Source organism: Prionailurus bengalensis, chromosome B4, assembly GCF_016509475.1.
Source record: "Prionailurus bengalensis isolate Pbe53 chromosome B4, Fcat_Pben_1.1_paternal_pri, whole genome shotgun sequence".
Lineage (NCBI taxonomy): Eukaryota > Metazoa > Chordata > Mammalia > Carnivora > Felidae > Prionailurus > Prionailurus bengalensis.
The window spans coordinates 14,071,992-14,096,524 of NC_057358.1; the positions used below are offsets into that span (position 1 = coordinate 14,071,992).

At 47.3% G+C, this 24,533-nt stretch overlaps 1 protein-coding gene across 2 annotated transcripts in view; it reads right to left on the bottom strand.

Moving 5' to 3' along the window:
- Positions 1–24,533, bottom strand: part of FAM171A1 (family with sequence similarity 171 member A1) — a 135,133-nt gene that overhangs the window by 45,325 nt on the left and 65,275 nt on the right. For both annotated transcript variants that reach the window (XM_043563563.1, XM_043563564.1), the window contains exons 2-3: positions 17,912–18,139; positions 8,626–8,718 (exon numbers count right to left, since the gene is read on the bottom strand). In XM_043563563.1, coding sequence (XP_043419498.1) covers positions 8,626–8,718; positions 17,912–18,139 — 321 coding nt within the window. The remainder of the gene's footprint in view (positions 1–8,625; positions 8,719–17,911; positions 18,140–24,533) is intronic.

Consider the following 24,533-nt stretch of genomic DNA (forward strand, 5'->3'; position numbering starts at 1 on the left):
CTCAGGAGACTTTGCCACATTATAACATCCGAGCGATACGCTAAAATCCAAAGGCTTCTAGTACTTACATTTCTGATCAAGTAAGAATTGATTTTTTTTCTTCTCTGAATCCACCAAAGAATAAATGAATAAACACACCTACACTAGACCAGTCTGAGAAAAATTGAACGTAGCTTTTGTAAATTCAGTTTTATATTAATTTTATAGAACAGAACTGCAAAGACCAAAAGTTATCTACATACGGCTTTCCTTCCAACTGGTAAGAAAACATGAAACAACATCATGCGGTATTATTGTCCTGTCTCAACTCTGCCATGGCAAGGAAAAATACAAGGAACAATGATTAAACTCATGAACCAGGAAAAGTTAAAAAAAAATTAACAAAATTGCTGTCCTTTTAAAAAGCTGGAATGCAAAAAAGATTTTAGAAAGGGAGAGATAGTTCCCAGTTTTTGGTTATACACAGGAGGGAATGAGAGTGAATACATTAAATGTAACAAAAACTACCTGAATGATTAAGACCCTTATGGTAGGACCATGCTTCTTACTCCTTAGAGAAAGAGCTCTTCAAGTTCTCTTACTGCGTGTGTGCATTATGTGTGTGTGTGTGTGTGTGTGTGTGTGTGCGCGCGCCTGTGTGAGCTGCAATTTTCTTAGAAGCCACAACAAAGGAAATAACTGATCAGGGTGCGGACAACCTACGTAGGACGTGCAAAAAGCACTGGTTATTTAGACCTGAAAAAATTTTATTTATTCAATCGTTCAGTGACTTGTTCATTGAATACCTATCATATGGCAAGTGTAGGGCCAGTGCCTGGGCAGGTTTTAAGGTGAAGATGACAAGCTTCTTGCCTTCATGTTTCAAATTTTTAGTTGGGGAGATAAGCTATACTACCAAATACGGTAGAAAGGGAGGTATCATAATAAGATACACACACCCCAGCTGGAGGGTTTTAATCCACCCTCTGGTTACTGATAAGGACCTGAGGGGCCATAAGGGATACAGGGATGTGTCAGAATACAAGGATGGGAGCCAGAGGGCGTGGAAGCTGCCTGGGCTCAGGGCACCTCTGGGCAAAATGGCAAGAGTCTGTAGATTTCACGTGAATGCAGTGCCATTGACCATGACTCCACTAATCCCCAGTCGGCTTCTCTCTGGCCTGCCACCACCTGGCTCCCTTCTCTTACTCACACTTTCTCTTTTCTTCTTCTTCTTCTTTTTAAAGCTTATTTAGTTTTGAGAGAGAGCAAGTGAACATGAGCAGGGGAGAGGCAGAGAGAGAGAGAGAGAGAGAGAGAAAATCCCAAGCAGGCTCCCTGCTGTCAGCACAGAGCCTGATGCAGGGCTCAAACTCACAATCCATGAGATCATGGCCTGAGCTGAAATCAAGAGATGGACGCGTAACTGACTGAGCCATCCAGGAACCCGACCTTCTCTTCTCTTCTGCCCTGGGCCCATAGGTGGCCTGGAATGGTCACAGACCCACTGCACCTCATAACTACTCAGTTGAGATTCTCACCTTTTCTGGTTCTTAGCTCGATCTCAGTAAAAGGAAGAGAACGAAGAACTGATGGCTCCAGATTTTCTCTTCTAGCTGGATCCCAGCCCCTGGCCACACTGTGGACTGGTTACCCCTGAGTCAGGGGTCACATGATACAAGCTCCTTGGCAGCCAAGGTTGGAGGGCAAGGCACCTGCATGAACCACATCTCCAGGGAAGATGCAGAAGAGACCTGAAGGAGGTGGCCCTGAAGCTGCTCTTGATGGCCAAGAAGGGCTCGAAGACAGATTCAGAGACGGAGTAGGACACCCCAGATGGAAAACACAAAAGGAAATTCAGGCTAGAAAACGATCCCTGAAGTAGAAGTACGTGTGGAAGGGAGGCTGAGGCCGGGTCACAAGGTCGGTATGTGCTGTGTTAAGGAGACTGGGTTTTATTCTAGGGCAAAAGTGGGGGTGGGGTGGAAATTGAGGGGTGTGAAATAACTGGAGCTCTGCCCCCAGAAGATTCCTCTGGCAGTTAAGGGCAAGGCGGACTAGGAGGGAGACACAAGACGGAGGAAGTCTGGTTAATCGCAGGTCCAGCTCCAATCCTAACTCCAAGACTAGAGACAAGAACACCAGCTGGGGGCTACTGCCTGGTCCAAGCAGAGACAGACGAGGGCCTGGATCAGTGCAGAGGCTGTGGCAACACGTGTGGGCGGCAGAGATGATGCAAGCGTGTGTAAGCACAGAACACTCTGAAATCACTCAGGGTACGAGGCCCCGGCGTGTTGTAACCGTTTGACCCACGGAGCGTAAGAAGGGGAGATGAAGGTCACACACAAGGGGAGAAGGTGACTCCTTACAGACAGCGTGTGACACAGATGCTGAGACCCTTCAAGAGCCCCCTCACAGTCACCAGAAGAGACAATCAGGTCTCGGGGCTGGCGGGGCATAGTGAGGAGCGGAGCAGGCAGTGACAGGTGGTCTGACAGCCACGGTGGGGTAAAGGGTGGCCACAGCAACAGACCCTGTGGGTTTCAGAGTGAGCCCTTATCACAAACACCTTGCTGAGGGTAGAGTGGCTCCCAGGGAGAGAGGGGCCGAGAAGGGGTCACACGTGTGGTGCAATGGGTGTCAAAGGTGCCTGGGCAGGACAAGAGAGGTCCACAATGAGAACTGTAGGGTCTAAGAAGTATGCATGGGGGGGTCGGGGTGCAGAGAGCCTGCTCACGGGAACATGTATCCAGATACTACAATCTTGACCCCTTCTTACCAATACTCCCCTTCCAGGTAACTGCATAGCCACCGAGGCTCAGGGCCAGGGGACTGTCCAGCCCTGAGGCTAAGCATTTGGGAGTTTATTCCAAGTACACAGGGAAAACCACTGAAGAGTGGAAGCAAGGTGACCTGGTCGCTTTAGCAGTGTGAAGACCAGATTATGGGTCGGCAAGGGCGGAAGGAGACAGCCAATTAAAAACCTACCGCAGCTCTCCAGGGGGAAACGGAGTCTTGGATTCATGTGGTGGTGACCCAGATGGAGAGAAACACCTGTGCCAGAGAACCAGGCTGTGAGGACAGAGGAGTCAGGGATAGTTCCTAGGGTCTGGCTTGACCACGTTTGTACCATGTACGGAGACGGAAAGTGGGACACACCCATTAAGTCTGAGATGCCTTAGTGGACATCCAAGCGGAGATGTCAAATAAGCAGCCAGCTCTGGGTCTCCCTCTCGGTGAGTCTGGGCGGGAGGTGAGAGGCTGGGCGTTATCTGTGTCTACACAGCATTAAAGCATGGGCCCGTGAGACCTTGTGGGGAGGGTACTGGGAAGGAGAAATGTAGGCCCAGACAGTCACTGGAGTGTCCACAAGTGACCAAGAGGAGAAAGAAAATCAAGGCATGGTGTTATGGAAGATAGGAGAGTCTCCGGAAAGAGCAACCAGAGTCATCCCTGTTGGGTGCCGTGGAGAGTCCAGGGGAAGGCGCAGAGAAATGTCCTCAGGCCGGGCCACGCGGGGCTTGTAAGAGACTCTGACAAAGCAGTCTGAATGGAGCAACGAGGCAGGAGAGCCACTTGCAGGGTGCTGAACAGGGAAAGAAAGGCGAGGAAGCAGGAAGGAAGGGCGTGCAGACGTCCTTCCGGAAGACAGCAGAGACCCAGGGCGGTGGCCAGAGACAGACACGGTTGTGGAAGCGTTAGAGATGCGCTACTTTAACATCTGCCCGCTACCGATGAGGAGAAAATGGTGAGGAAAAACTTCTGGAATCCCTAAGGAAGAGAGGAGATGAGATGCTGAGCGCAAACAGAAGGACTCACACGTAAGGGAAGAGGGACACTCCTTCCAGTGCAACGAGGGACAGTGAGCGGGTCTGTGGGTTTGCTGGGGGCCGGGGGGGTTGGGTGGTGAAAGTTCTCAGCTTCTCAGTGAAGCAGGCAGAGATGTGAGGAGAGGAGACAGAGGATGGGAGTGTGAGTGAACACACAGGAAGCCAGCAGGTGGGGAAGAGGGTGTGAAAATCATCTTGGAGACTCACGAAACAAACGACTAAGTGGCCCCAGGACCAATGCCCATTTGAGGTCTGTGGTCGTGAAACGGACGTGCAACCACCGGTGAGGCTTCCTCCAGCCACGTGCAGCTGCTCTGGGGTGGCCACAAGCGGCTCAGGTCAACCAGAGTCAGGAGTTATTCAGTCAAAGATGGCAGAAGGGGAGGGGAGCGGCTCTGTGGGGAGTGTCTGCAAGGAGACGATTCCAACGAAGGGCCATGGTTCGTAGGCTGGGCAGGGAGGCAATCCGTGGGTAAGGACACGGTGAGTCAGGGCTCTGGAGCCCTCAGCGGTGTGCGAACCACTGCCACAGGGTGAGAGGAGGGAGTGCAGGGGCTGAGCTCGGAGGTGGTGCATTTGATTTGCTGGAACGATGAGGCCTAAGGCAGGACTGCAGAAGTGGGTGACCGATGTGGGACAGAAAAGACCCTGGGAGTGCAAGAGCAGCTGGGCCACCCGGGGGCATCCTCTAGAGGGAGGCGGGGTAGAAGGGGGCACCCCTGGGGTGGACGAGCAGCTGGGACCAGGGGGCATCCTCCATATGGAGGCTCATATTCCCAAGAAACGATTCTAGGAGCATCGTGAACCTGGGAACTAGGAGCTCGTATCATCAGTCCAGGAGGAAAAGCTGACCCAGACACTGGTGATGAGTGGTCCAGTTGGCCTCCAAGGATCCTCAAGGAAGGAAGGAAGGAGAAAGGAGACAAGTAATGTGAGCACAGCCCCCACCTGAGAAGGCTGCAGGGAAGGCTGTGTCTCAGGGACATTTCAGACCAGGAAGGGGGGCAGTGCTTGGAGAAGAGGTGGAAGGCTGTTCTCTGCAGCCATACTGGTGCCCAGAGGACACAGGGTGAGGGCTGGGGAAGGCGGTGGGGAGTTGGGCTCTATTGGACAAGGTCCCTTTTTGGTCTGTACCCCGTAGCCTGGCTCTTCTCCATTTATTTATTTACCGTTTACTTTTATTTTATTTACTTATTTTGAGAGTGAGGGAGCGCAAGCAGGGAGGGGCAGAGAGAGAGAGGAGAGAGAGAGAGAGAGAGAGAGAGAGAGAGAGAGAGAGAATCACAAGCAGGCTCAGTGCTGTCAGCACAGAGCCCGATGCAGGGCTCAAACTCACAAACTGTGAGATCATGACCTGAGCTGAAATCAAAAGTCGGACGCTTAACCGACTGAGCCACCCAGGTGCCTCTCCTCTCCATCTCTCAAGGCGCACTGGCAGGTCCACACCGCAGAAGCCCAGCAGCCTGGCTACTTGAGAACTTTCTAGCAAAGGGTGTGTTGGTGGACCAACAGGAAAAGGACGAGCAATTCACCGGAAGCAGAAGAAAAGTGGAACAAAGAATGAGTACAGCTAGTAAGAGAGGAAATGAAGACTAACTCTGAGGAAAAGGTAGGGGAGGGGCCAATTAAGAGAAAGAGCAGGTGATGAAAATTATGGTGGCTGTGGCCTTTAAAACAACGTGTAAAATATGACATGGGTCAGTTGTGTTTTTTTTCTTAGAGTGCAGAGTGTCCAAATATATTTCCTTGAGGAACACCATAATCAATTAGCTACTACCAAAGATCCCTATAAGTTAAACTTTTTTTTTTAAGTGTATTTATTTTGAGAGAGAGCATGAGAGCAGGGGAGGGGCAGAGAGAGGGAGAGAGAATCTCAGGCAGGCTCTGCACTGTTAGAGCAGAGCCTGACACGGGCCTTAAGTTCACCAACAGTGAGATCATGACCTGAGCTGAAATCAAGGGTCCGACACTTAACCAACTGAGCCACCCAGGTGCCCCGGTGGTCAGTTTTTTAAATTAAAAAATCAAAACATGCAAGGCTGCGCAAGATAACAATGGGTCTTTTTTAGATTTATTTAAATCCAAGTGAGTTCTATAGCATAATACTGGTTTTAGGAATACAATTTAGTGATTCACCCTCTTCACTTACCCAATGCTCATCCCAACAAGTGTCCTCAATGTCCATCACCCATTTAGCCCATCCCCCCACCAACCTCCCCTCCAGCAACCCTCAGTTTGTTCTCTATATTCAAGAGTCTCTTGGGGCACCTGGGGGCTCAGCTGGTTAAGCATCCGACTTCGGCTCAGGTCATGATCTCACCGTTCGTGAGTTTGAGCCCCGTGTCGGGCTCTGTGCTGACAGCTCAGAGCCTGGAGCCTGCTTCTGATTCCATCTCTCTCTCTCTCTGCCCCTCCCCGGCTCGTGCTCTGTCTCTCTCTCTCTTTCTCAAAAATCAATAAAAATGAAAAAGACTCTCTTATGGTTTGTCTCCCTCTCTGTGAAAAAATGGGTCTTAAGGCATATCTAAAAAGAAAATAATATACGGCTGCCGTGACAGCATTTAATTGCTCTGTGCCAGTCCCCTGCCACATGGGCACACGGCACAGCAACAACAGCCCCGATTAGAAGAAGCAGGGTCCCAACCAGGCTGGGTCTGAGGAAATGCAAAGTGTGTGCCCGTCCTCCGGAAATGCAGAGTGGGTACCAAACTCCAAGGCTTCAGGACGTCTGGTTCAGGTGCTTTGTAGTTTCCATTTGATATTTGAAGAGCTGAAGTCAGCTCTAAATTATACTCAGAACATCAATACCCAGGACATTAATTACAAGCTTTCACCTCTTGCTATCATCTTCCACTGGGCTGAATTCTGATAAAGACCAAAATTGTGATAAAGATCATTTTGGTCTTTATCAGAACGTAGTCCAGTCGAAATGAGAGCAGGACACTAACGATTCCTCTCTTAGTGAAGAACATGAGAAGGAAGCATAATCATTCCCTCATTTCGAGAAACCCCCGGTCACTCCTCCCCACCCCCCCATGTTCACTGCAGCATCATTTACAAGAGCCAAGGTGTGGAAGCAACCTAAGTGACCATCAATGGATAAATGGATGCAGAAAAGGGATCTACAGTGGAATATTATTCAGTCAGAAAAAAGAAGGGAATTCTGCCATTTGTGACAACATGGTTGAACCTGGAGGGCATTATGCGAAGTGACACAAGCCAGACAGAGAAGCACAGACACTGCATGGTCTCCCTTCTACGTGGAATCTAAAAAAGCCGAACTCATAGAAACAGAACAGATCGGTGGCTGCCGGAGGTGGGATGTTGGGGGAAAATGGGTGAAGGGTCTCAAGAGGTACAAATTTCCAGTTATAAGATAATTAAGTCCTGGGGATCTCATGTACCGCACGGTCACTATAGTTAATAACACTGTAGTGTATATTTGAAAGTTGCTGAGAGGGTAGATCTTAAAAGTTCTCGTCATAAGAAAAAAAGATTTGTGGGGCGCCTGGGTGGCGCAGTCGGTTAAGCGTCCGACTTCAGCCAGGTCACGATCTCGCGGTCCGTGAGTTCGAGCCCCGCGTCGGGCTCTGGGCTGATGGCTCAGAGCCTGGAGCCTGTTTCCGATTCTGTGTCTCCCTCTCTCTCTGCCCCTCCCCCGTTCATGCTCTGTCTCTCTCTGTCCCCAAAATAAATAAACGTTGAAAAAAAAAATTTTTTTTAAAAAGAAAAAAAGATTTGTAGCTACACGTGGTGATGGGTGTTAACTAGGCTTACAGTGTCGATCATTTTGCAATATACACATAATTCGAATTATTATGCTGTATGCCTAAAAGGAATACAGTGTTATATGTTAATTATAACGGCTGCATGCTCACTTCTGCAGGGTCTCCACAGCCACTCACAAAAGGAATAAATGGGGTCACCTCATTTGCAAATGGCACCGGAATGTGGTGAGGTAGAGAATGATTTGTGTCAAATGGTATTAAAATGAAGTAAACAAAAAAATTAATCCGATGGAACGTTGAGAGCCAGGAAATAGCGCTCTCTAGCCCATGCTTTAGAGAAAGAAACTGACTTTGGCACAAATACGTTTGACATCAGCGTTCTTCCCAATTCTAACCCCACCACCAACTCAGGGAAATCCCTCTCAAGCCTTCTGTACTGGTTTCTCTGCAAGAGAAGTTAGAAGGTATAAGGGCACATTCTAATGCACAGCCACATACCAGAGGGGTTAAGACAATGAGGGACAAGACAGAGAAAAAGGCCACTCTTGAAGGCTATGAACACTTCTTCCTTTGTTTTTTAAGGGGGGGGGATTTTGTTTTATTGTGTTAAAAAGCACATACTATTTAATTTACCATCTTATCCATTTTTAAGTTTGGGAGCATGACGTACATTATTGTGGAACAGATCTCTAGATCCTTTTCACTGCGCAAGACTGAATGAAACTCTACCTCCTTGAATATTTATGAACCTTTGCTCAGTGACGCTCAGACAGGGTCCTGGGCTCTGAACTCACGAGGTGAATATTCTCAGCTTTGGAGAAGAAAGAGAGATGTGGTATGGACAGAGTGGTGAAGCCCTCTCTTTTCTCTCACCCAGTTGAAGGCTGGCCTTAAAACAAACAGGATCACAGCCAGGGGAGAGTTTAACCAAAATTCAAGTGTGTTGGTACACTCATAGGACAACATGCATAGTATCCAGCTCTGGGTAAATTTACTGCCATCACCATCTGAAAAGAAGCTGTCTTATAATAGGATTTTAGTGGCTGGCCCAAAAGTTAGTCACTTTTCTTTTTCAATATTCAACATACCTTGGAATCCTGAGACTATTTGGACAACATCTTCATACACCATTAGAGTCGCAGATCGTTCTGGAAGCAGGCCCAGGCTCAGTGAAGAAAATACTGCAGAAATAAAAATGGACATAAGGGAATTCTGACATTTAAATCAAAATGCCCACTCCAATTTTTGGGGACTCTGCATTCTTGCTATTCTGATTTCAAATCAGTCAACAATACGGATTTTTAGTATTGTGACATAATAAGAAATACATACTTGATTTCTGCTCCTGGTTCCTGACACAGAGCTCCTAAATCCCTTATAATTTCCTGGGTGGTAGGAGCATCTTTTGTTCTAATGACGCAAGTCTGGGTGGGCTCCTGGATGGGGGTTGGTCACCAGAAAGACCAAGCTGTAATTAGAAACTTGGAACTTTCAGCCCCACCTCTCCATCCTCTAGGGAGAGGAGAGGGGCTAGATATTAAGTTTATAATCAATCATGCCTACATGATGAAGCCTCCATGAAAATTCCCAAAGTACAGGGTTTGGGGAGTTTCCAGATCAGTGTACGCATCTACGTGCCAGGAGGGTGGCATGACTCAACTCCACGGAGACAGAAGCTGTCAGCCATGCTCAGGACCCTTCCAGACCTCATCTGTACACCTCTTCATCTGGCAGTTCCTCAGTATCCTTTATGATATCCCTTAGGATAAACTGGCCAATGTAAATAAATGTTTCCCTGAGTTCTGTGAGCCATTATAGCGAATTACTGAACCCGAGAAGGGATTGTAGACACCCCTGATCCATAGCCCGTTGCCAGAAGCACAGGTGACACCATGGGAGTTGTGTCTGAAGCTGGGGGACTGGTGGGGGACAGTCTTTTGGGTCTGAGACCTTAACCTGTAGGGTCTGCACTAGCTCTGGGTAGTTAAGGTTAGAACTGAACTGAATTGTAGGACACCCAGGTGGCGTCCAGAGTCGGAGAACTGGTTGGTTTGAGAAAAAGCCCCATTCATTTGGTATCAGAGTGTCGTGAGTAGAGAGAAAGGAAACTTTTTTTTTTTTTCATTTAAGTCTGATTAGCAAGAGGCTTTCCAATTGCCACGGGAATACTGCAATCTCCCATATAAAAACTGCTTATGCTACGATGGTCAACTAGTTTTTATTCACCAGAATTTTTTAGTAAAGATTCTGAATCTCTTCACATATCCATTAAAGTTTATTTATTTATTTTGAGAGGTGGGGAGGGGCAGAGAGAGAGAGAGAAGGAGAGAGAGAATCCCAAGCAGGTTTGGTGCTGTTAGTGCAGAGCCCGACACGGGGCTTGAACCCACGAACTGCGAGATCATGACCTGAGCTGAAGTCGGACGCTTAACCAACTGAGCCACCCAGGCGCCCCTTCACATTAGGAGTATATTAAATTACACATTATATGAATGGAAAATATATAAAGTTAGGTATTAACTTTAAAAAAAGACTTTAAAAATATGTGCTTAGGTTAACATATGCCATGTGGTGGGAGAACATTACTCCCTATTCTGGTAAGTAATAAGATGAGAGAACTTGTGCCATTTTAAAAATTCTTGCTTAAGGACCTGGACTTCTAACTAGAAAATTCACAAAGCCTGTAAGTTTCTGGATAGAATATGAATCCAAGAGAAAAAAATAAATGTATTATGGAATAATAATACTCATTAAGGTCACTGAACCCTTAGTAACATGTCAGACATTATTCTAAGGGCTTTAATTTTGGTAATTTATTTAAATCTCAACCCTGTAAAATAGATATTATTTTTCTTAAAAAATTTTTTTATTTAGTGTTTGTTTATTTTTGAGAGAGACACAGCACAAGCAGGGGAGGGGCAGAGAAAGAGAGAGACACAGAATCCGAAGCAGGCTCCAGATTCCAAGCTGTCAGCACAGAGCCCGATGTGGGGTTCGAACTCACGAACTGCCAGATCATGACTTGAGCTGAAGTCAGATGCTTAACCAACTGAGCCACCCAGGCACCCCTATGAAATAGATATTAACTCGTCCATTTGACAGGTAAGGAAACAGGTTTATAGATAAGGAATTAACTTGTGCAAGATCCCACAGCTGGTATATACTGAGCGCAGGACTGGAACTCTGGAGTCTGTCCTCCACTGCTATGCGACACAGACTCAAATTCAGAGACCCCTGCCTTGGACTTTATCCAGTCCAAGTTTAAAGATGAGGAAAGCAAGGTCTAGAGAGGTCAAGTGAGTTTCTGGGAAATTATCAGGGACCAGAAACATCAAGTGCTAAGAATATCCATTATTTAGCACCGCTGGCTCTTAATAGTGCCAGGGGGGACCAGTGAGCTGACCCTGGACATGATCTCTCTTTTTATATACCCTCTACAGTCAACTTATCTAGCTGTCGTTTTATATGAGGTCCAGTGCTGGACACGGACAACAGATCAATGCTGGAGGTAGTCCCTACCTGCAAGGTTCTACATTTGAAGAGAACTGGGACACAGAAGCAGCTGCACAATGAGTGGAAGCTGGCCGGTGCCATGAGCAACAATAAGGATGCACCTGGGAGGGGGGCTGCCTGGGGAGGCGCCTGGGTGGCTCAGCCGGTTGGGCAACTGACTTTAGCTCAGGTCATGATCTCAAGCATGGTGAGTTCAAGTCCCATGTTGGGCTCTGTGCTGACAGCTTCGGATCCTCTGTCCCCCTCTCTCTCTGCCCCTCCCCTGCTGATGCTCTCTCTCAAGAATAAATAAAACATTAAAAAAAAAAGAACGCATCTTGGTGCTGGGGAAACAATCTGGTCGTTTCTCAAAATATCACACACAGAGTTACCATATGACCCAGCAATTCCACTCGTAGGTACAGACCCAAGAGAACTGAGAATATGTGTTTGCATAAGAACTTACACATGAACGTTCATGGCAGCATGAGTGATAACAGCCAACAAGTGGAAACACCCCCAAATCCACCAACCGATGAACAGGATAAATAAATGTGGTCCATCCATATAATGGAACATTATTCATCCATGAAAAGGAAAAATGTACTGATTCACGCTACAACACGGATGGACCATAAAAACGTTATGTGAAGTGAAAGATCCCAGACTCGGGGCGCCTGGGTGGCTCAGCTGGTTGAGCGTCCCGACTCTTGATTGTGGCTCAGGTCATGTGCTCACGGTTCAGGGCACCAAGCTCTGCGTGGCACTTTGTGCTGATAGTGCGGAGCCTGATTGGGATTCTCTCTCTCCCTCTCTCCACCCCTCCCTTACTCATGTGTGCGCTCTCTCTCTCAAAATAAATAAATAAGCGTTTAAAAGAAATAAAGATGCCAGACGCGAAAGGCTACATATTGTAGAGATACATTTATCTTGCATGTTCAGAATAGGCCAACCATAGAGACAGAGAGATCAGTGGTTGCCAGGGCCTGGGCGGAGTGGGTAACAGTGAGTCACCTGTAATGGGTCTGGGCTTTTTTTTCAGGGGTACAGAAAATATTCTGGGATTAGTCAGTGGTGTTGGTTGTATCATCTTGTGAACTGCACACTTCAAAATGGTGAATTTCATGGTATATGAATTATGGCTTAAAATTCAAAAACAAAAAAAAAGTAAGAGATTAAAGAATTCATCTTAGGGGTTCAAAGTTGGGAGAAAAATCCACACCAGGTTGGGGGATGGGAGACCAGGGAACACGTGTGAGCCAGGACTAAAGTGGGGAGTCCTAATTTGGGTAAATCCTCTGCAACCACTTCAAAGGTACACTTGACCTTCTTTAGCAATGACGCCTTCGGCCAATGGCACTGGGTACCTAATGGCCCAGAAGAAAGGGTCATTGCCGTGATGCTGCCTGCATGGGCCGCCCTGTCCCATTGGCGAGTTCACGCACATCCTGAGGGGTATGTCCTGGGCCCTGCGGTCTCTCAAGATGTGCATGACCACTGTGGGGTGTTCTGTAAACACTTCTAACCTGAAACATTTGGTACGTCCATACATAAGGCATCTGCTCCAGCAACCTTTCTCAAACCTTATTTTCTGGAGGACACAAAAACGGTCCCTTGTAACTGAGTGTGCTGTGTGGCAAGAGGGACACCACAGGGGCCTCCTGGAGCAGGAAGGAAGGGACTGCCCACCTCAAATCGACCGAGTGCCCCGGAGGGTAGGAGGTGGCAGAACCCCGTCATAGAAGAGATGCTGAGTGATGTCTGGGGGTTCTTATCATACCAGGTAGATGTTTGGTTTTTGGTAAGTAGAGAGAGAGGAACATGTAACTCTACCTGGGAGAGTCAGGAAGACTTCATGGAGCAGAAAACAGCCAGGAAGACATAAGATGAGGTTGCCAAGAAAACATTAGTAAAGGAATAACAGTGTGGACAAACACAGAGCGGGCAAAATGTCAGATTCACAAGGAGTCACAAGGAGAGTTGACAAACTGCCTAGGTGTCTAGACCATGAGATGTGTAAGGGAGACGCAGCTGGGGGAGGAGGGTCTAAACTTTATCCCAGGACAGCAAATTGACACAATTCTACATATGCATGTATGTAAATATATATATGTAATGTATACATATATATGTATATATACACACACATATACATATCTGCGTGTACAAATTTTTAAGACACGAATGCTTGGTAACATAGAGGGTCATTTGAGGGGGCAAATGAACTGGGTCTGAGGTCTGGTGAAGGAACGGCTATGGAGATGGAAATAATTCAGATGTGGGCTTACAGTCTTTAGTTGATGGACTCATTTTATACAGGTGAATTTGTTTCACCTGCTTGCCAAGGTAAAGGGTGCTCTCCTTATGCTGGGCTTCCCCCTCCCATCTACACCTCCTTCCTTGAAAGCGTAAAACCAACACATTCTCCAGGAACTATTGTCAAGGATGAAAAAAGAAATCCATTCCAAAATCTCTCAAGGGTGCCCATGCAAACAAAACCAGGAGGCTTCCTACTTTTCTCTATTCCTTGTCCAGTTATCTGCAATATTGACAGTGTTATTTTTTACATTAAAAAAACATTTATTTATTTACTATTTTAGAGAGAGAGAGAGAGCACACACACGCAGGGGAGAAGGGCAGAGGGGGAGAGAGAGAGAATCTCAAGCAGGCTCCATGCTCAGTGCAGAGCCTGATGCGGGCCTTGATCCCACAGCCCTGGGATCATGACCTAAGCCGAAATCAAGAGTCAGATACTCAACGGACTGAGCCACCCAGGTACCCTCAACAGTGCTCTCTTGACCTCCAAAAGCATGGATGACAACAAAAGTTTACTCTGCTCTCACAATGGACAAGTCCAAGGTTTGGTCAGCTTTTCTGTCAGATTCTAGTTAAGAGCATCTTTATTATGTTAATGAGGCAAACAGAGAAAATAATCAAAGACATGGTGGGTCCTTGAAAATTATTTAGTCTAATTAATACAGTTTTAGAAATAAGGAACGTGGGCTCAGAAAGCCATTGACGGGCCCCCAAAGCCATGATGGGCTCCCATATGTGAGGCAGCTGGGGGTGGTGGGGCAGGAACCCAGGTGTCATGCCTAGTTCCCGTCTCTTCCAATTAAACCTCATAATTCCCATTATTTCACTCATGTAAGAATATGGAGATTATGGAAATCGTTGCTTTTTCTCCAAGAATCATATTAACAAAGTCAAAACAAATGCAATTAAAGTCTGATCATGTTAACAAAGTCAAAACAAATGTAATTAACGTACATTGAATGTTCATTATTTGTGGATTTGGGGCTTGCGAATGTGCCTACTTGATAAAATTCATTTGTGACCCCCCAAATTAATCCTCATGATGCTTTCTTTTTAATTTTTTTAAACTTTTTTATGTTTGTTTATTTTTGAGAGAGAAAGAGAGAGAACTTGAGCAGGGGAGAGGCAGAGAGAGAGGGGGACAGAGGATTCCAAGCGGGCTCTGTGCTGACAGCAGACAGCCCGACGCGGGGCTCGAACTCACAAACCACGAGATCACGACCTGAGCCAAAGTCGGAGGCTTAACTGACTGAGCCACCCAGGCGCCCTCATGATGCTTTCTCTGTGCAAGTACAGAGGGGTCAAAAATTTGAGTCTTGGATGCACACATTCTCAGCTGAGGTCGGACAAGGCAACGCTCCGCTTTTTCCTTTCAGCTCTCATACTGTAAGCGTCCTCTGGTGATCTATTTAGTGCCAAGTTTTTCACATTCCTGTGCTTCTTTTCAGGATTTTGCTGTTTAAAACGGCCCCCAGGCACAGCGCTGACGTGCTGTCTAGTGTTCCTAACTGTAGGAAGGCTGGGAGGTGCTCATGGGAAAAATATATGTTAGATAAGCTTTGTTCAAGCATGAGTTATGGAGCTGTTGGCCAGGAGTTCCATGTTTATGAACCAACAGTACATATTAAATAACGTGTCTTTAAACACCCCCGAACGCACATAAACCAAGGTGATATATTGCTCGGCTGACGAAAATGTTATGACAGGAGGCTCACAGGACCCTAACCCTGAATTTTCCCTAGAGGCAATGGCTCAGTATCGACTAACCCAGTGCCCGTGTGACGTTACAGAACAAACTGCTGTTACTCTGTGCATCTGCTCTCCCAGCAAAGGCTGAGCTGTGGTGTCTGGGTACCATTTAACCTTCCCTTGTTTCCAGTGATTTCTCAGTGTGAAAAATGGAGGTGGTCAAACACTTTCTTCATATATTATCCAGTAAAGACCATCTTCCTATTTTGTGGGCTTTCTCGGGGTTCTGTCCCAGGCCTGCTCCCCATGTTTCGGTGAGGTCACGGTTCCGACCTCCATGATGCTAGTGACCCCCAAACCACACCTCTACCTCCAAACCCCTTGAGCGCCCTCAAATCATTTCAAACTAAAGGCTGAATGCCCTTGTGTCCAAGAGGCAGCCCAAATCCAATCTCCCCTGCACTGAACTCATCAACTATGACCCCAACATTCATTCCTTCCCTCCCATCTCCCCCACCCCACCATCACCTGCATCTACCTCTGCCTGAGCCCCAAGCACAGGGGAGTGGGGAAGAAGAAGGGAGCTTCTTTGAACTTAATACATTAATTGAGTCAACTTTAAGGAAGCACGGAGTGGTGGGTTTCTCAACCCCATTGCCCATCTGTTCTATCTGTTCCGTCACCAGCTAGAAATGCGAGATCCAACTTACAATTCTGTTTTGTCCTTTCCCTTAACTCTCTCCCATCTGTTCTCGGAGGCTTTCTGCATTTTGCCTGCTAAATATTTCTTTAAAGGTTTATCCCCTTTTCTCTAAGATTTTTCCAAATGATCTATCTCCTCAGTTGTATCTATATCAAATCTGCTTTCCGTAGCTCACAAAGAAGTGGTCTCCGACTTTAGTGAACGCTTTTATCTGTAAGTATCTGGGGGTGGGGAGTTACTTGTTAAAATGCAGACTTTTGGATCAATGTCCCCAGACTGAATGGGTGAGTCCTGGAACCTGTGTGTTTTTTACAGCACCTTCTGATATTAATATCTCTTCACCCTCCAGACTCAGCTTCCCTCCCGCCCCCTCCAGGAAGTCTTCATTCCCTCACCTAGGATGACCAGTCCTCCCCCAGGATGCCCTACACACATATACACACAAACATCTCCTTAGATGGGAATGCCTTCTGTGGCTGACTACCTAACTCTCAAAACTAAGTTATAAACTCCGTAGGGGCAAGTTCTGTGTCTTTAGATCTATATCCTCAGTGGCCAGGGGAGTTCCATGGCACATAGTAGGTACTTAATAAATGTAAACTCAGCTACAGAGAACTTTGTGTATGAGGGCAGATGCCAGGGCTGTATGAGATGTGTCCCCAGAGGCAATGGGGACCCTGATGGAGTGTGTGTCCAGTGGTGTGGTGGCACAGAGATGAGCACTGACATTGGTATTTTGCCAGTCACTGTGCTATTTATTGAGCCTCTACTGTGTTTGAGGCACTGTAAGGTAGTTTACATATGTTAGCTGCTTTTTAAAAAAATGTTTATTTTTGAGATAGAGAGCGCCGGTGGGGGTGGGGCAGAGAGAGAGGGAGACAGAGGATCTGAAGCATCTGCGATGGCAGCAGCGAGCCCGAAGCAGGGCTCGAACTCATGAACCATGAGATCATGACCTGAGCCGAAGCTGGACGCTCAGCTGACTGAGCCACCCAGGTGCCCCCTGTTTTGTGCAACTCCTTGAAGCTCCCCTCTACTTGCTGGATGAATGCTGCCTGACTGATGAATCACTTAATAAAGCCAAACAGACCTTCAAGTTTACTTGGCTGACTTTTGTTTTTTAACAACTGTTTTCCCTGAGTTCTGTGAGCCACTCCAGCCAATCAGTCAAACCCGAGGAGGGGATGGGGAACCTCTGATCTACAGGTCAGAAGCACAGGTGACATCTTGGGACTTATGACTGGCATCTGAAGTGGGACAGTCACGTGGGACTGAGCCCTTAACCTGTGGGATCTGATGCTGTCTCCAGGTAGACAGAGTCAGAACTGAGTTCAACCGTAGGACGCCCAGTGGACGTCTGAGAATCTGAGAACTGCTTGATGTATGGAAAATCTGCCACACGGCTGGTGATCAGAAGTGCTGGACGTGAGCGAGAGCATTGAGGAAACACAGAGGAGTGTGTTTTCCCTTAGCAGGTGAGAAGGAGGAAAAGAGAAAGATCACCCCCTGCCTCTTGGCCAGCGTGGCTCTTGGGCCCCTTGAAGCCCTTCCAGAACACTGCCCCAATCTCATCCTGTCAGTTACCATCAACAAGGTACACAACAGGACGCTGGGGAAATGCGGAGAAACTCTATGGTTTTTGATTCCATTGTGTGTGTAAATTGAGCGAGAGCTCCCACCTCCTTCATAGGACCCTACTTTTCCTTCCCATCAGAGGACCAAAAAGTAAAGCAGAGACTAAACCCCTATTTTCTTTCTTTTCTTTCTTTCTTTCTTTCTTTCTTTCTTTCTTTCTTTCTTTCTTTCCTTCCTTCCTTCCTTCCTTCCTTCCTTCCTTCCTTCCTTCCTTCCTCTTTCTTTCTTTCTTTCTTTCTAATATAATTTATTGTCAAGTTGGCTAATATACAGTGCGTAAAGTGTGCTCTTGGTTTTTGGGGTAGATTCCCGTGGTTTATCGCTTACGTACAACACCCAGTGCTCATCCCAACAAGTGCCCCCTCAGTGCCCATCACCCATTTTCCCCTCTCCCCCACTCCCCCATCAACCCTCAGTTTGTTCTCTGTATTTAAGAGCCTCTGACGTCAACCCCTATTTTCAAAATGGCTTGTGTGCCTGACTCCTGCATGAGCCCGGACCACAAGTTCTGCTTCGCAGAAAGGCCGGGACAACCTTACCAGGTAATCGGATTGGCTTCCACGGGGCAGAGTTTGGCACATAGGCATGCTTCGTGGCGGTGACGATCAGCTGACTGCCCAGCTTATACTGGAACTTGATGAAAGCGACGCCATCCGTGCCCGAGGTGCCAGAGGCAATGGAGACCTGGTTGGTGAAAATCTCGATGAGCGCATCTGGGACGGGCTGGTGGGTGCTGGCATCACTGACGTGGACTTTCAGTGTAACCTCTGGAATAAGGAAAAGGCAACAAAGAACAACTGCTATTTACCTGGGCCACCTTGACAACGATCCTGCCCTCACTGGGGAGCGTGGAAGGTGGGCTGCACTTGGAAAATCTAGATCGACATCCACAATATGAGTCCTTGTAACCAGGGGACACTTTCTTGGTAGAGATCCTTTGTTACTTTCCACGATTTCCTCCCTCCCCGCCCCACCAATGCAAGTCAAGACTGCCTTCCTCTTTGCTCCTCCCTGCTCACACCAACAAATCACTGAGAGAAACATCCTATCCCTTTAAGACATTGCGTGACAAACACAATACTCTTTCTATCCTTCCCAGTGTTGCTGGCAAACAGGGCTCAAACAGGGCTGGGGCTGCTTCAGAAGGACCCTGCGGTCTGAAAGAGCTGCACCCAGAGTCTTCAACAATCCTGCTGAACGTGGACGGGAGCCACCCAGGATCGTTGTGCTGGGGGGCAAGAAGACTTGACGGAAAAGCACTCCAAAGTGTCTTAAACAGGAGGGCCTGAAGAATGGGAAAGGAGAAACTTACAAGCAGAAAAAAATAAGAAGTAAACATTTGAAAAGATAGAGGAACTTGAGTTAGCAATACTGGCAAACCCAGATCATGGACGAGGTGGGGGGGGGGGGGTATCCAGATCCAGACTCCCGTTAAAAACCTAAAATGGAATGATTTTCATTCATTCATGCAAGAGAGGTTTGTTGAGCCGCGACTCTGTGCCTAGCACTGTGAGTAATTGTGCAAGTCACAGTGGTGAAGAAAAGTGAGTAGACAGGCAAGTGCTATGATGTGTGGTGCAGGCATGAAGGGGGGCACTGCTGGAACAGCATGTGCAAAGGCTCAGAGGCAAGATAAAAACCATGCTTTCTGGAGAAACACGAATAGGTTCTGCAAGATGACAGACAGCGTGAGGGGCATGAGGCCCAGTAAGAGATAAGTTTGGAGAGGCGAGTAGGGGCCAGACCACTCAGGGCTTCAGAAGGGACATAAAAGGCTCACTCTTGACCCCAAGGGCAATGAGAAGTTACAAAGGTTTTTAAACAGGGGAGTGGGAATTAAATTTGGTTTAGAAACATCAGGCTCTAGGTAAACGATGCACCGGGGAAGAGGCAGGACTGGAGACGGAGCGTGCAGTTAAGGGGCCTCTGTAATAACCCAGGAGGAGATGAGGTGGGCTGCATCGATTACGAGACACCAACACAGTACTCCAGAACGATCAGAGGTGAATCCTGCTCCAGGGAACCCTTTTTGCCTGGGTGTGTAAGGAGTGGCTGGTGCTCGGTGACATAAGTCCACTGACACACACACAGCCCCTCCCTGCCACACATTTTGAGCTGCCTCAGACCTGAAAGCCCTATGGAAGCCTTGGGATAAAGAGGTGGGGGCAAGGACGAGCAAGGACTCTCGGGTGTGCAGGGAGGCTCATGTGTGCAGGACCACGGCAGTCGGGCTCAGTGGCCTGCCAGACGCCAAGGGGGAGGGAGTCGCTTCTGAGCTGGCCCTGTGTGGGAACTGCCCCCGGGGCATACACTCCAGAGCTCCACTGCAATTTCCCGTGCCAGGTTAGAATCTCAGCTCCACCCGGTTCTGGCCATGACACCCTGGGCAAGGTACTTATCCTCACCAGGTCTGTTTCTTCCTCTGTAAAGCTGAGGTGACAGCAACACATATGTCAACACAGAGGTGGAAGCATTCAGCGTGACACCGGACGGAGCAAGTGTAAACACAGCAGTTACCATTACGTTATTCCCATCACTGTGCTTGAAAGCACTCGGTCACAGCGTCCAGTGGGGGCCGGGCCGGGGCACAGAGAAGGGAGCTGGAGGGGAGAAAGGGATAAAACAAAGTGCAGGGCTGAGGCATCCCTCTCAGGGGGTGACAACTTTACACCCAAAGCCCTACCTCCGCTGTGGCAACCAAACTGAGAAGAACGTCTTTTGGTTCAAGGACCTCTGCCTTGGTAGTTTGCCAAACAATCTTATGATACCAAAGCGACCTTCTGAATTCAGTTAATCACCATTTTTTTTCACGGAATAACTTATTTCTTGACTAGATGACCACAAAGAACAGCTAGAGAATACTGGGCCTACGTATTAGAGATCTCTCAAGGGGTGCCTGTGTGGCTCAGTCGGCTAAAGCATCCACCTTCAGCTCAGGTCACGAACTCACGGTTCCTGAGATTGAGCCCCGAATCGGGCTCTGTGCTGATAGCTCAGAGCCTGGAACCTGCTTCGGATTCTGTCTCTTTCTCTTCCTCTCTGCTCCTCCTCCGTTCGTGTTCTGTCTCTCCCTCAAACATAAACATTAAAAAAAGTAATCTCTCGAAACTTAGTATGCAGGAAAAGATAAATGCTACAGAAACTGAACTTGGCTACTTGATCCAGGGAGAGAACTAATGTCCAAAGAGGGATAAAATCAACATCATGGAAAACCAGGATAGGACATCGCAAAATATGCTGAGTTAATCCCCTCCAATCTTACCAGTTATCTGAATGCAGGATGTTCGGGATGTATGACACACACGTGTTTTCTTATTTAACTCAACTCCTTAGGTCCCCAGGTGGCATGCGAAGTTATAATGTAAATTAACTCTGCTTTCATTAATACTCACAGAGCAGAAATCCCCCGGAACAGGGCGAGTGGAAGGGTGGCTTTGTAGGGCGGCAGTGACGATTTCTGGAACTTTATGGTCATGAAACATTTACTAACAATTGGGATTACAAGGTTTCTGCTCTCTCTTCACTGTTGACTGCTTCGCAAGAGCAGATAAGAGTTGGACAAAGCTAACCAACTCTTGAATCAACAGAGGAGGGAGTTTTACTATAATCGACGTCTTCGATTCTACGATTGGAATTTCTTCCAATTTAGAGAAGCCTACTTTATGTTCTGCAATTATCTACTTTGAAAGAGATCATTTAGTTGCTTCTTTTGGTGTGACAGGATGGGGGGAAATGTCAGTATGGTTGGGTGATTATTTCAGACTACTGGGGTATCATTTTTCTAGAGTAACATCTGGAATTAGGTTATCCATTCAACAGCAAACAAAATTGTTCCCACCAACGGAGTGATCTTAGGACTAGGTGAGGCACTATTTACTGAAACTATTCTCATTTTGCAAACTAAAAGAAGACACTATAAAGGGCCCAAACCTAACTATGTATTAAGATGAACTCTGTATCTCCGTTGGCCAGTGGGAGCTTATGGATTCTGCCGAGCTACCCGATTACTAAACTTGGAAGGCCTTTTAGGAGGGGTTGTATAAGATCAGGTGGGAAGGACACACAGGAAGCACCCAGGGAAAGGTGCAGGCAGGGGAGCAAATGCCCTGAGGTGAGAACGGCCTGGCTGCTGGAACCGAATAAAAACCAGCGTGGAGGGAAATGCTGGTGTGCAACCAGCCACCTCCTAACACTGCACTGTCCAAGGCGGGGCCACCAGCCACATGTGGGCATCTAAATTCAAGTTTCAACGAACCCAAATAAAACTCAATCCGAAACTGAGCTGCTGGGTCACACCAGGCACATTTCAAGTACTCTCCGGCCCCAGGTGGGCAGGGGGATGCCACACTGGCTGGCACAGACAGAGCATTTCCAGCATCACAGATGGTTCTACCGAACGGTACTGATCATTCAGTATAGTCTCAATCTGAGCAAAGACCTGAAGGCACCTGAATGGTTCGACGAAGAAAATATATCTGAGCGTGACTCTGGAGCAGCCCCTTGAATGCTCTTGGGTTTGACCTGCACGTGAAGTCCTTACAGTGACTTAAAAGGCTCTGTGTTCTCTATCCTGCCCCCCAAGATCTCCCAGCCCTCATTTCCTACGTGGCCCCCCATTCAAGGAACAACAAGGAGGCTAGGGTTCTGGGAGCATGCTTTGTGCTGAAAGTTTCTATGCTTGGTATACTCTTCCCCAACACCCTTCCGTGCATCTGGCTCCCTCACGTCCTCGTCAGCTTAATCTGCTTACGTGTCACCTCTTGAACGAGGCCTTTACCGACCACCACTTGTTTTTTCTAACTTTTAATATGGAAATTTTAGAACAGTATAGAGAACAATATAGAAAAATATAACAGTATTGAGGAAACCCTCTGCACTGATAAAGTTTCGAACACCAACTTTCTACCATTCTTGTTTTATCTGTTCTCCCAACTCAATTTTTTCCTTTCTTTTCTTTTTCTGCTCAAACATTCTGAAGCAGGGGTGTCTGGGTGGCTCAGTTGGTTAAGCATCCGACTTTGGCTCAGGTCATGATCTCGCGGTCTGTGGGTTCGAGCCCTGCGTCGGGCTCTGTGCTGACAGCTCAGAGCCTGGAGCCTGCTTGGGATTCTGTGTCTCCCTCTTTCTCTGCCCCTCCCCTGCTCAGCCTCTCAAAAATAATAATAAAAAAAAACCATTAAAAGCAAAAAAACCAACATTCTGAAGCAAATCCCAGTTATATTAGGTCACATTATTTCCCCATAAATATTTCAGTTTACCACAGATAAGGGCTTTAAAAAGTAACCAAAATGCCATTATCATACCCAATTCATATAACAACCTCTTTGTATCACCTTATACTCAGCAAATATTCAGGTTTCTCTGCTTGCCTCAAGCAATTTTTTTTAACAATTCCTACCTTTGTATCTAAATTTTTTTTCTTAACATTTATTTATTGCTGAGAGACAGAGCATGAGCAGGGGAGGGGCAGAGAAGGAGGGAGACACAGAATCTGAAGCAGGCTCCAGGCTCTGAGCTGTCAACACAGAGCTCGACTCAGTGCTCAATCCCATGAGCCATGAGATCATGATCTGAGCCGAAGTTGGACGCTGAACCAACTGAGCCACCCAAGCGCCCCATGACTGTATTTTTAAAAAAATATATCATCCATCCTCTGTACTTTTTTTTTTTTACATTTGTTTATTTTTGAGAGACAGAGAGAGACAGAGCATGAGCAGGGGAGGGGCAGAGAAGGAGGGAGACACAGAATCTGAAGCAGGTTCCAGGCTCTGAGCTGTCAGCACAGAGCCTGACGCTGGGCTCGAACCTACAAACCTGGAGATCATGACCTGAGCCGAAGTTGGACGCTTCACCAACTGAGTCACCCAAGTGCCCCTCCTACCGTTCTATCTAAAACCCCGATCCCAACCCCACCCTGTGCTTCTGATACTGTCCTGCTTTGCTTTTTCTTTTATGCATGACACTCAGCAATTCTATCACATTTCTATAACTTATGTGCTTATTAACTGCCTGACTCTTCCAGAATGCCAGCTTTGAGAGAGCTATGTTGTCTGTTTCTTCTCTTCTTGTCCAATCATGTGTTCCATGTCTGGCACACAGTAGGCAACCAGTATGTATGCTAAATGAGTCAGTAACACTGACAGGCATTTCCAGATATCATCTGGTACACGGATTAAATATCCCTGGTTTTTTGTTGTTGTTGTTGGCTGTTATTCCATTTATTTCCTAGTCACTACTGCTTTAAACAGACACTACTGACATTCATTTGAAAAGCATTAATTCAGAGAGCTAACGCGCTGCAATAATCAGAAAATATTTACTGATCAGCAACTGTATGTGTAGCAGGTATTAGGCACTGTCGGAGATTAAAAATAGAAGAAAAAAGAGACGGCTTCTGTTTTTAAGAAGTTTAGAGTTTTGGGGGCTGTGGGGGAGGTCAGGCCAACCCACGTGCCAGAGAGCAAACAGGACGAAGCTGGGTAAGGCAGAGGAAAAAATATAGCAAAGAAGAGACCAATAAGGTCTGGAGTTGACAAATAAAAACAGCGAGGACAGACCCAAAAGCTCTGTGGAGGCAGAGGTGACGTAGGGGTGACAGGAGAGGATTTACGAGGGGGTGCCTGTGAGCGTTCTGTTAACTGGATCAGAGAACGCTGGCTGCGCAAAGTCCTGCACGAATACTGGCCCTGATGATTACGGTTTATCGAATTAAATGAGGGATGCTTCTGGAAGAGACGAGAACTGAAGGGAGGCTGGCGGGATGCGTAGTGTGGGAAGACAAAGGCATCTTCTGAACAGCCTTCTCTACTTGACTATGTTCCCACATCACACATTCAGCCAAAGGCAGATGCCAGAAGCTTGGTTTCCCAGCCTCCCTGGTGCTAAGGAGAGACACTTGGGCTCTGCTAATCTGATGTCCTCATGCTGGGTTCTGATTTAGAAGACAGCAACGTAAAAACGCAGGTGCTTTTTCTGGCCAGAGGAGGGTGCCTGTGGGTTGGGGCCAGCAGTGGAAGCCGCCCTGTCTCAGTGCAGGAGGGGGACAGGGCGTCCTGGGCTCAGTCTTGCCATCTGGCTTAGGCACTGTTCTGGCTGCCCAGCCTGGTCCTCCCAGAACTTCTGTGAGTTACCTACATGCTTTAATGATGTCTTGTCTAGTTA